Source organism: Mustela lutreola, chromosome 1 (genome assembly GCF_030435805.1).
Source record: "Mustela lutreola isolate mMusLut2 chromosome 1, mMusLut2.pri, whole genome shotgun sequence".
In the NCBI taxonomy this organism is placed as follows: Eukaryota; Metazoa; Chordata; class Mammalia; order Carnivora; family Mustelidae; genus Mustela; species Mustela lutreola.
Genome location: NC_081290.1, coordinates 228,386,088 through 228,399,437, shown reverse-complemented (window position 1 = coordinate 228,399,437; position 13,350 = coordinate 228,386,088). Strand labels below are relative to the sequence as shown.

Here is a 13,350-nt window from a genome sequence, read left to right as displayed (position 1 = left end):
CATACCTCTTATTCACATAGCCTTCTCCTACCCCCAAAGCATATCACTTAAGGATTCCATACAGGTTAGCTTGCAGACTGTTGCCTCTCCATAGAATACCTTCTTTATTCACCTTTGATTGGTAAAATAATATTTTTTCCTCAAGACAACATAAACACAATTCTGAGGACACCGATCTTTTTCACACAATGGGCAGTGGTCTTTTCCTCCACTGATGATCCTCCACATGATCCCAGGGTCCTGATGTTCTACTGCATTTGACTTATTCTTCTCTGGAAGGAACTCACCACAAATCGTTTTATACTCTCTTTATAAACATGCTGTTTCTCCTTCACTGGCTACGAACATCTATTAAGCAGGGCTACATCTTTTTTGCCTCTCTCTAGCACCCACAAAAAGGCCTAGAATATAGTAGGTGCCCAGGGAATTTAAAGTAGATTGCTAGGGTAGTGCATGGGGTTAAAATGTCAGCATGGTTTGCAATGAGCACAAATTTGAATTATGTATGGGAACTATATAGTGTGTATATTATTTATGAGACTATGTTTGAGAATGTAGGGGTACAGAAGTGTGGTTTGTAAAGAAGTGGTCTCTGTGTGTGCTCTGTGCATATGTGCCATACAAATACAGGAGAAACTTCCCGGGGCTTGTCCTCTCTACAAGTTGGGTCATACTGGTCATCTTCCATGGCATTGGTCTTATCTCTTCCCCATTTCAGCCCCTGCTTTCCTACCTTAATTGTACATCACTCTCCAGCCCCCAGGCCCCTTGTTCAACAGCTTTCTCAAAGGACATCATGGTATTCTCAGGCCCCAACTGTGGAAGAAAAAAACATCAACTGCTATTCCTCAGAGTCTCTCTCCCTGCCACCATCCCTTTAATGGCTGGGAGGGAGCCCAGTAACAAAGGGCTTTAGGAAGATGAGTTTGGATCCCTTGGCTCTTTGCGGGGGGAGGGGGGGAGCTATTTTTTGAAGAGCCTGCCTATATTCTCCTCTACCCAAACTGATTCTGGGACTCTGCTCATCTGAGGTAATGTGACTGGGCACAGTACAGAAAGATAAGTTAGGTGACTTGGGTTCAAATCCAACCTTTACAATTAACTCTTCATTCTTGTCATTTCCAGCCAAACCCTTTTCCTTTCCAGGGGTTGCCATGGTTCTGAGGTCCCATTCTCTCATCCACACACCCCATGTATATGCCTACTCAGCCATGCTCAGACCTACCATGGGTGCACCTCTATGTCCAAAGAAGTCTGGCTTGGGTCCCAATTTACCCTCCTCCTGAATGCAGGGAGAATGAATCCCCAATGGAATAACATAGAGACATAAAAGGATAAGGAAAAAAGGCAATCCAATAGCCACCTGTAGAGCTAAAAAAAAGTTGGGAGAGAGAGAAGTGAGAACAAAGCAGAAGTGGAATGGAAAACCATCTCAAGCAACTAACTATCCCAGCAGCTGTCAGTTAATACCCAGTCTATCAGTTTCATTGATTCTATGGACTAGCTCATTTACTATTTCTGTCACGTCCTCACTTATTTTCAGTGATTTTTAAAGTATAGGGTTATCCAAATACAAGCATTACTATTAAGAAAAAAATCACTGGAACTATAAATTTAAAAGGGAATGAACTGTGAAGGAAGTAGGATGAAGAGAAAATGTTAAGGAATATTTTCGCAGGAGGAAAAGTAGTTTTGTAGGTTCTGAGAAAGCCTGTAAAGATAAGCCTAAAATGCCTGTATTTAAGAAATTGCAAAATAGTGGAAGGAGCACTAGTTGACAAAAATCTTAGTTCAAAGCCATAGTCTACCACTTTCTAGTCGTGTGACTAAGGACATGTTGCTTAACCTCTCTGAGTCTTCATTTTCTTCATTCTGAAAAAAGGAGCTATCTTTCTACTAAAACCTACCTCAGAGAATTGATATATCAACAGTGATGAGTCATAATAGGTCATCGATAAATATTAGGTATTTGCTCGTCTCTTTCTCTCTTTCTCACACACCCACCCAACAGCCTATCGCAGTATCTGTTATCACTGGTCATTCCCCCAACACTATTTTAGACCTCTGAGAATTTTACCCATTTGCATATTTTTAAGTTACCACTTATGCTCCAATCACTTGCAAATCTAGATCTCCAGCTCTAACCTCTCAACTTTGTGAGTGTATTACATCTCCTGGTTTTTTCTCTGTCATAATTTGCCATCTTGTATCTTCTGATTCTAGCTAAAATTTAGGAAATGAAAAAGAGTTCATTATTATCCCCTTTAAGATCCTGCCCCAGAAATATTGCCTAAAATTCACCTCATACACACATGTACAAGCACACAATGGCAAAAGTATCAATCCAGTCTTTCTTTTGCCTGCATCCTTGCACAATTCAGAAAGCAAATACTCCTTATTTAATCAAGAGTAAAAAGAGAGACGGTAAAGAAAGCAAGACCCTACTTTTTTAGTGAAGGTGCTGCAAGATAACTTTATTCTCAGAACGATTTGGTATACAGCTCTGATTCTTTTGTTTCCATATTAGGAATGGAGAGATCAGTGGCAGTAGCAGACATTTTCTGTTTCTGCTATGAGTCAGGGAGTCACAGGAGACTGCTTTGAATTACTAGGATGGAACGAGGGATATCTGGACCCATCATAAGTTTGTTAGTTGATACTAGCAATATTTGATACAAACTAAAGAAACTGTAACTTGTGCAATCACTTCAGTCAAATAAAATTAAAACAGATCTCTATTCTCGCCCCACCATTCCCAGAAAATCTGTAACAACAAAGATAAAATTCTTATTTTTCTAGAAGAATCCCTTTTCAGAAGGACACCTGTTTGGCTAGGAAACTGCTGCGACAGGCCACATACGGTTGTGAGTTCGACCGCAAAGAGCATGTAAGAATAACAAGCTAAATGAATTTTGAAGTGGTATAGTGGTGGCTATCTACTAAATTTGCATTTTGCTAAGTGAAGTATACAAGCTAAAGTTAGAGATGAAATAAACAGGTAAGGTTCTACCACATGACATACCTTCTTCTTCCAAATGGATTAAGTAGAAGCCCACAGGCCAGGAAAGGATAACCATCATAGTTATGCCACTCAGGTGCACATAGGGAGCAAAGATCTGGGAGAAAGCCAAAAGTTAGGCTGACACATTTAGACAGACAGCGCTAGACCTATAGGATGATGCTTACCTGCAGTGACAACCCAGTAGTCAGCCACCTGTCCCTCCAGTATGTGAATAAAATCCACAAAAAAAATGAGATTGTCACAATCACTAGCAGAACCAGGACCTGGGGAAACAGAAAGAATCTCCTGACATCTAGGCACTAGGACTGAATCAGAACTGTTTTGGGGAATTACATGTGTGTCCCAACAACGGGACTTCATTTCCTCATCCTTTTACTCTGCCTGGCAAATCTTCAACATGGAATGGATCCAATCACTTAACCACCTCTGTGTGTAAGTCTTCGCTGGACAGCATGGCCAGGGAAAAAATTACTCAGCTATGTGGTCTGTTGGCTTTAGTAATTTACCATCTGTAGCCTCAGCTGGGCCCTAAGCATTGCTTAGCACCTCTCACCCTACTTCAACAATGGCTATTACAAATATTCACTACTTTTCTATATGGCTCAATATATTCACAAGTAAACAGTATTCTATAATTGCCTTTTCTATGTTTTCTGCAACAGACTATAACATTCATGATATCAAGGACAATGTTTATGATTATATCCTTACTGCCTTGCAAAATGTTTGGCACACAATAGGCATCCAATAAATATTTGTTGAACAAAGGGGAACAGAAATCTGCCTGCCAGAACACTATATACTTCACAAAGAAAAAAACATTGAGACCAAGAAAACACAACTAAGTTTTCTCCTTTATTTTTTTAAAGATTTATTTTATTTTATTTATTTATTTATTTATTTATTTATTTGACAGAGAGAGAAAGATCACAAATAGGCAGAGAAGCAGGCAGAGGTGGGGAGGAAGCAAGCCCCCTGCTGAGCAGGGAGCCCGATGTGCGCCTGGATCCCAGGACCCTGAGACTATGACCTGAGCTGAAGGCAGAGGCTTAACCCACTGAACCACCCAGGTACCCAAGTTTTTCTCCTTTAAATGTATAATTTTTCTACATATGTACTGTGAGAACAGTACTAAAGAGTGTTTAGTTACCTCTTTTCCATTATCTATCTATTAAAGTAATTGAATCCATAATCAAAATTTATCATAAAATACCTCAATGGCTAATTTACCAAACATTTAAGGAATAAATATTTCCAATCCTTAACAAACTCTTCCAGAGAATATAAAAAGAGGGAACATATTCTGACTTGTTTTACATAGCCAACAAAACATTCATGCCCCAACTCAACAAGGACATTATGAAAAAGAAAAAGTACAGGCACACCTCAGACATAACTGTAGGTTCAGTTCCAGATCACTACAATAAAGGCATTATTACAATAAAGCAAGTCGATGAATTTTTTGCTTTCCCAGTGCATATAAAAATTATGGTTATACCATACTGTAGTCAATTAAGTATATAATTGTATTACATCTTTAAAAACAATGTATATACCTTAGTTCAAAAATATTTCATTGCTGAAAATTTTAACCCTCATCTGAGCTTTTAATGAATTATAATGTTTTTGCCAGTGAAAAGTCTTGCCTTAGTGTTGATAGATACTCAATAGATCTCAATGATCTCATCAGGGTGGTGGTTGCTGAAGGCTGGGATGGCTATGGAAATTTCTTAAAATAAGACTACAAGGAAGTCTGCTGCACTGATTGACTCTTCCTTTCATGAATGAATTCTCTGTAGCATGTGATGCTGTTTGATAGTATTTCACTCACAGTAAAACTTCTTTCAAAACTGGAGCCAATCTTATCAACCCCTGCTACTGCTTTACCAACTAAGTTTATGTAATATTCTAAATCCTTTTGTGTCATTTCATCCATCTTCACAGCATCTTCAGCAGTGGAATCCATATCAAGAAACCACTTTCTTTGCTCATCCATGAGAAGTAACTGCTCATCCATTCAAGTTTTACCATAAGACTACAGCAATTCTGTCACATCCTCAAGCTTCACTTCTAATCCTAGTTCTCTTGCAATTTCCACCATGTCTGCAGTTACTCCCTCAAGTGTCTTGAAACACTCAGAGAGTCATCCATGAGGGTTGGAATCCACTTCTTCCAAACTCCTGTTCATGCTGATATTTTGACCTCTTCCCATGAATCACAGATGTTCTTCACGATATCCTGAAAGTGAATCCTTCAAGAAGGTTTTCAATTTACTTTGCCCAGGTCCATCAGAGGAATCACTATCTGTGGCAGTTATTAGCCTTACAAAATGTATTTCTTAAATAATAGTAATAGTTGGTAGTCAAAATCATCCCTTGATCCATGGACTGCAAAATGGATGTTGTATTAACAGTCATAAAAACAATATTCATTTTGCTGTACATCTCCATGTGAATTCTTGGGTGACCAGGTATATTATCAATGAACAGCAGTATTTTAAAAGAAAACTCTTTTTCAGAGACTGTCTTCCTTCCATTGGGTATTTTTCCCACTTTGTCAAAGATTAGTTGACCACAGAGTTGAGTCCATATCTCGGCTCTCTATTCTGTTCCACAGGTCTATGTATCTGTATTTTGCTAGTACCATGCTGTCTTGGTGATCACAGCTTTGTAATATAGCTTGAAATCATAACATGATGCCCCCAGTTTTTTCCTTTTCAACATTTCATTGGCAATTTAGGGTCTTTTCTGGTTAAATACAAAATTTTATGATTGTTATAGCATTTTCAAAAGTACCATTGGGATTGGGATGACTTGTAAAGTATAGATTGAGCTGAATAGCATAGATGTTTTAACAGTGTTTATTCTTCTGATCCATGAGCATGGATGTTTTTCCAATTTTTGTGTCTTCAATTTTTTTCATGAGTGTTTTGTAGTTCTTAGATCCTTTACCTCTTTGGTTAGGTTTATTCCAAGGTATCTTGTGGTTTTTGGTGCTATTGCAAATGGAATCAATTTTCTAATTTCTCTTTCTATAGTTTCATTGTTCACATATAAGAAAGCAACTGATTTCTGTGCATTGATTTTATATCCTGCCACATTACTGAATTGTTGCACGAGTTCTAGTAATTTGGGGATGGAGACTTTTGGGTTTTCCACATAGAGTATCATATCATCTGTGAAGAGAGATTGACTTCTTTGCCAATTTGAATACCTTTTATTTCTTTTTGTTGTCTGATTGCCATTTCTAGGACTTCTAGTACTATACTGAACAATAGTGGCAAGAGTGGGCATTCTTGTCATGTTCCTGATCTCAATGATCTCAAAACTCGCTGTGGGTTTTTCACAGATGGATTTTATGAAGTTGAGGAATGTTCCCTCTATCCCTATACTTTGAAGAGTTTTAATCAGGAAAGGATGCTTTTGCATCCTTTTGCAAAATGGATGCTTTTGCTGTATCAATCGAGAAGACCATGTGGTTCTTCTCTTCTCTTATTTATGAGTTCTATTACATTCATTGATTTGCAAATGTTGAACCACCCTTGCATCCCAGGGATATATCCCACCTGGTGGTGATGAATAATCCTTTTAATGTGCTGTTGGATCCTATTAGCTAGGATCTTGTTGAGAATTTTGGCATCCATCTTCATCAGGGATCTTGATCTGAAATTCTCTATTTTGATGGGGTCTTTGCCTGGTTTGCGGGTCAAGGTAATGTTGGTCTCAGAGAAAGAGTCTGGAAGATTTCCTTCTATTTCTATTTTCTGAAACAGCTTCAGAAGAACTGGTATTATTTCTTCTTTGACTGTTTGGTAGAAATCCCTAGGGAATTCATCAGGTCCAGACCTCTGTTTTTTGGGAGGTTTTTGATCACTGCTTCAATCTCCTTACCAGTTACTGGTCTACTCAGGTTGTTAATTTCTTCCTGTTTGTCTTGGAAGTTTCCAGGTTTCTAGGAATGCATCCATTTCTTCTAGGTTGCTTAACTTATTGGCATATAGCTGTTGATAATAATTTCTGATGATTGTTTCTATTTCCTTGGTGTTAGTCGTGATCTCCCCCTTTCATTCATAACTGGGAAAACTGAACAACTATATACAGAAGAATGAAACTGGGACCATTCTCTTATATCATACACAAAGATAAACTCTAATTGGATGAAAGACTTTAATGTGAGAAGGAAATCCTTCAAAATCTTAGAGAAGAACATAGGCAGTAACCTTTTCGACATCGGCCACAGCAACTTCTTCCAAGACACGTCTCCAAAAGCAAGGGAAACAAAAGCAAAAATAAACTTTTGGGACTTGATCAAGATAAAAAGCTTCTGCACCACAAAGGAAACAATCAACAAAATAAAGAGGAAATCCACAGAATGGGAGAAGAAATTTGCAAATGACACTACAGACAAAGGGCTAACATTGAAGGTCCATAAAGATCTCAAACTTAACACCCAAAAAACAGATAAGTCAAAAAATGGGCAGAAAACATGAGCAGACACTTCTCCAAAGAAGACATACAAATGGCTAGCAGACACATGAAAACATTATTTCAACATCATTAGTCGTCACGGAAATTCAAATCAAAACCACATTGAGATACCATCTTTCACCAGTTAGAATGGCAAAAATCAACAATGTAAGAAAAAACAAATGTTGGAAAAGTTGTGGAGAAAGGGGATCCCTCTTACACTGTTGGTGGGGAACACAAATTGGTGTAGCCACTTCGGAAAATAGTTTGGAGGTTCCTCAAAAAATTAAAAATAGAGGTACCCTATGACCCGGCAATTGCACTACTGGGTATTTATCCCAAGGATACAGATGTAGTGAAAAGAAGGGCCATATGCACCCTAACATTCATAGCAGCAATGTCCATAATAGCCAAAATGTGGAAAGAGCCGAGATGCCCTTCAACAGACAAATGGATAAAGAAGATGTGGTCCATATACATAATGGAATATTACTCAGCCATCCAAAATGATGAATACCCAACTTTTGCATCAACATGTTTGGCAATAGAGGAGATTATGCTAAGTGAAATAAGCCGAACATAGAAAGTCAATTATCATACCATTTCACTTAGTTGTGGAACATAAGGAATACCATGGAGGACACTAGGAGAAGGAAAAAATGAAAGGGGAGAAACCAGAGTGGGAGATGAACCATGAGAGACTATGGACTCCAGGAAACAAGAAGGAAGGGAAGTGGAGGGATGGATGAGCCTGGCGAAGGGTATCAAGAAGGGCACGGATTGCATAGAACACTGGGTGTTATACACAAACAATGAATCATGGAACACTACATCAAAAACTAATGATGTACTGGGGAGGAGAAAGATAGCAGAGGAGTAGGAGACTTACATTTCATCTGGACCCAGGAATTCAGCCAGATAGTTATCAAAATATTCTGAACACCTATAAACTCAATAGGAGATCAAGGAAACTAAGAGCAGCAATTCTATGAACACAAAAGTGACCACTTTCTGAAAGGCAGGATGTGCAGAGAAGTGAATCCAAGGTGATATATGGGAAGACAGACTGTGTGGGGTGGGGAGAGCCTGTGTCAGCTGGCTACTAAAGGATAGAGCAGCGAAGCACAAAATCAGAACTTTTAGAAGTCTGCTCCACTGAGGGACGTCACTCTGGTGGCTAAGTGGGGGCTGAAGCCCTCTGTGTGATGGTGTGGCCTCAGGACCCTCAAGGTTATGGAAAGACTAAGGGTGCCCAAGTGTGGCAGGGCTCCCAGGTATCAGATCAAGGAACCCATCTGCAAAGATGGAACCAAGAAGTGGGCTCTCATGATCTGCAGCACAGTCGGCCTCTTTGAGCAGGGGCCCACCAGATCCAGGGAGACCCAACCCCCTTCCTCCACTGGGAATACACAGCAGGAATCTGCTAGGTTTGGAGTCAACAAATGGGGTCATGTGCCAGAGACAGAAATGCTCGGTCACAGGCTGGGTGAGTACGGAGTGTGGCCAGAGACCAGAGAGATAGGAGGGACTGACTGCTTTCTCTGAGGGCTCACTGGGGAGTGGGGCCTGAGTTCTTAACTCCTCCAGGCCAGAGATTGGGAGGTCGCCATTTTCATTCTCATCCTCCAAAGCTGTACAGAAAGCACTCAGCAAACAAAAGCTACCAGAGCAAACATGAGCAAAATACTTAGCCTGGCCCCTGGTAAGGATGTTGTAATTCCACCTTGGGCAAAGACATTTGAGAATCACTGCAAAAGGCCCCTCCCCCAGAAGATCAGCAAGACCACCCAGCCAAGACCAAGCTTATGGGTCAATGAGAACTGCAAAACCCCACACTCAGGGAATATAGCACATAGAATTCACAGGGTTTTTCCCCCCATGATTCTTTAGTCTTTCAAAGTTAAAATTTTTAAATTTTCTTTTTCTTTTAATTTTTCCTCTTTCCTATTTTAACCACCATCTTCTCAAAACCTTTCTAGAAAATCTTTTTGAATTTTCATTCTTAGAGTCATAGTCTATCCCTTCATTTAAATTAACCTTATTTTTTGTATACATATAAGTTTTTCTTTCCTTAAAATTTTGGGATACAGTTTCTTCTAACAAACGAAAATATACCCTAAATCTAGTGTATGGCTTTGTTCTAGTTACTGCCTGATAACATTCTCTCTCTTTTTTTAAAATATTTTTCTTTCCTTTCTCAAACAACTTATCAATTCCTTTTTTTTTTTTTTTTTTTTTAAAGATTTATTTATTTATTTATTTGACAGAGAGAAATCACAAGTAGGCAGAGAGGCAGGCAGAGAGAGAGAGAGGAGGAAGCAGGCTCCCTGCTGAGCAGAGAGCCCGATGCGGGACTCGATCCCAGGACCCTGAGATCATGACCTGAGCCGAAGGCAGCGGCCTAACCACTGAGCCACCCAGGCGCCCTCAATTCCTTTTTTAAAAATCTTTTTAAATTTGCATCTTTATGGTCATATTCCAACCCCTCTTCATATTTATTCTTATATGAGTTTTTCTTTCTTCAAAATTTTGGGAGACAGTTTCTTCCAATAGACCAAAATACACCCAAATATAGTGTGTGGCTGGTTCTAGTCACCAGCCTGACCATCTTCTTTGTTTTCCTTTCTTTTCCTCCTGGTTGTGGGTCTCTTCTGATTCCTTTAGTGTTACACTGTTGGTGGGGAACACAAATTGGTGTTCCAATTGGGATCATTGTTACCCTTTTAGGATTTTGTCCCCTCATTCACCTATTCTTCTCTGGACAAAATGACAAAACAAAAAAGCTTACCTCAAAAAAAAAAAAAAAAAAGAACAAGAGTCAGTACTTACTGCCAGAGACCGATTCAACACAGATATTAGAAGGATGTCAGAATCAGAGCTCAGAATGATGGCTCTAAAGATACTAGCTGGGCTTGAAAAAAGCACAGAAGATACCAGAGAATCCCTTTCTGGGGAAATGAACTAAATTCTAAGCAAGTTGAAGTTAAAAAAAAGTTATTAATGAGGTATAATTTAAAAAATGGAGGCTCTAACAGCTAGGATAAATGAGGCAGAAGAAAGAATTAGTGATATAGAAGACCAAATGATGGAGAATAAAGAAGCAGACACAAGGAGAGATAAACAACTACTGGATCACGAGGGGAGAATTCAAGAGATAAGTGATACCAGAAGACAAAACAATATTAGAATAATTGGGATCAAGAAGAAGAAGAAGAAAGAGAGAGAGAGGGCCTGAAGGTATACTGGAGCAAATTATAGCACTCATGTGGGGAGGGAACAGGCAACAAAAATCCAGGAGGCACAGACAACACCCCCTCAAAAATCAATAAATATAGGTCCACACCCCATCATCTAACAGTAAAACTTACAAGTCTCACAGACAAAGAGAAAATCCTGAAAGCAGTTTGGGACAAGACGACTGTAACATACAATGGCAGAAATATTAGATTGGCAGCAGACCTATCCACAGAGATATGACAGGCCAGAAGGGACTGGCATGATCTATTCAGAGCACTAAAGGAAAAAAATATGCAGCCAAGAATACTATATCCAGTGAGGCTCTCACTGAAAATAGAAGGAGAGAGAGAAAAAGCTTCCAGGACAAACAAAAACTAAAAGACTTTGCAAACACAAAACCAGCCCTACAGGAAATATTGAAAGGGATCCTCTAAGCAAAGAGAAAGCCTAAAAGTAACAGACCAGAAAGGAACAGAGACAATATATATACACTTAACAGTCACCTTACAGGCAATACCATAGCACCAAATTCATATCTCTCAATAGGTACCCTGAATGTAAATGGGCTAAAGGTCCCAATAAAAAAACACAGGGTGTCAGAATGGATTAAAAAAAAAAAAAAGAGCCAACAATACACTGTCTGCAAGAGGCTCATTTTAGATCCAAAGACACCTCCAGATTGAGAGGGAGGGGGTGGAAAACCATTTACCATGCTAACGGACATCAAAAGACAGCTGGGGTGGCAATCTTTTTATCAGAAAAATTAGATCTGAAGCCAAATATGATAAGAAGAGTTGAGAAAGAACACTATGTCATACTTAAAGGGTCCATACGACATGAAGATCTAACAATTTTAAATATCTATGCCCCTAACATGTTTATATAAGTGCCCCTATATGCCACTTATATAAACCTACTAATAACAAAATCAAAGAAACACATTGACAATAATACAGTAATTAACAGGGGACCCTGTTAACACCCCCCTCCTCACTGAAATGGACAGATCGTCTAAGCAAAAGGTCAGCAAGGACATAAAGGCTTTGAATGACACACTGGACCAGATGGACATCACAGATACATTCAGAACACTCCAACCAAAAGCAAGAGAATACACATTCTTCTCTAGTGTTCATGGAACATTCTCCAGAAGAGATCACATCTTGAGTCACAAATCAGGTCTCAACCAGCACCAAAAGACTGGGATCATTCCCTGCTTATTTTCAGACCACCATGCTCTGAAACTAGAACTCAATCACAAGAGGAAAGTTGGAAAGAACACAAATACATGGAGGCTAAAGAGCATCCTACTAAAGAATGAATGAGTCAATGAGGAAATTAAAGAAGAATTGAAAAAAATCATGAAAACACAACTGTTCAAAATCTGTGGAATACAGCAAAAGCGGTCCTAAGAGGAATGTATATAGCCATACAAGCCTTTCTCAAGAAACTAGAAAGGTCTCAAATACACAACCTAACCCAACACGTAAGGAAGCTAGAGAAAGAACAGCAAAGAAAGCCTAAACCCAGCAGGAGAAGAGAAAGAATAAACATCAGAGCAGAAATCAGTGAATGAGAAACCAAAAGAACAGTAGAACAGAGAAACGGAACTAGAAGCTGGTTCTGTGAATGAATTAATACAACTGATAAACCCCTGGCCAGACTTAAGACCAAAAGAGAAAGAGAAAGGACCCAAATTAATAAAATTATGAATGAAATAGGAGAGATCACAACCAAAACCAAAGAAAGACAAACAATTACAAGAACATACCACAAGCAACTATACACCAGCAAGTTAGACCATCTGGAAGAAATGGTTGCATTCCTAGTGACGTATAAGCTACCAAAACTGAACCAGGAAGAAATAGAAAACCTGAGCAGACCCATAATTAGTAAAGAGATTGAAGCAGTCATCAAAAATCTCCCAAAAAACAAGAGTCCAACACCAAACAGCTTCCCAGAGGAATTCTGCCAAACATTTAAAGAAGAATTATTACTTATTCTCCTGAAACTGTTCCAAAAAAACAGAAATGGAAGGGAAACTCCCAAACTCATTTTATGAGGCCAGCATTACCATGATCCCAAAACCAGACAAAGATCCCATCAAAAAAGACAATTACAGACCAATATCCCTGATGAACATGGATCCAAAAATTCTCATCAAAATACTAGTCAATGGGATCCAATAGTACCTTAAAAGGATTATGCACCACAACCAAGTGGGATTTATTCCTGGGCTTCAACATTGGTTCAATATCTGCAATTCAGTCAATGTGATTCAATTCATTAATGAAAGAAAGAACAAGAACCATACGATACTCTCAATAGATGCTGAGAAAGCATTTGACAAAGTACAGCATCCTTTCTTGATCAAAACTCTGCACAGTGTAGGGATAGAGGGTACACACCTCAATATCATCAAAGCCATCTATGAAAAACCCACAGCAAAAATCATTCTCAGTGGGGGAAACGGAGAGCTTTTCCCCTAAGGTTAGGAATGCGGCAGGGATGTCCACTATCACCACTGCTATTCAACATAGTACTAGAAGTCCTAGCCTCAGAAATCAGACAACAAAAAGAAATAAAATCATCCAAATTCGCAAAGAAGAAGTCAAACCTCTTTGT

At 39.0% G+C, this 13,350-nt stretch overlaps 1 protein-coding gene across 2 annotated transcripts in view; it reads right to left on the bottom strand.

The window, feature by feature from the left end:
- Positions 1 to 13,350, bottom strand: part of GDPD4 (glycerophosphodiester phosphodiesterase domain containing 4) — a 174,957-nt gene that overhangs the window by 123,453 nt on the left and 38,154 nt on the right. For both annotated transcript variants that reach the window (XM_059188225.1, XM_059188232.1), the window contains exons 6-10: positions 3,187 to 3,285; positions 3,023 to 3,116; positions 2,146 to 2,223; positions 1,226 to 1,371; positions 734 to 816 (exon numbers count right to left, since the gene is read on the bottom strand). In XM_059188225.1, the coding sequence (XP_059044208.1) occupies positions 734 to 816; positions 1,226 to 1,371; positions 2,146 to 2,223; positions 3,023 to 3,116; positions 3,187 to 3,285 (500 nt within the window). The remainder of the gene's footprint in view (positions 1 to 733; positions 817 to 1,225; positions 1,372 to 2,145; positions 2,224 to 3,022; positions 3,117 to 3,186; positions 3,286 to 13,350) is intronic.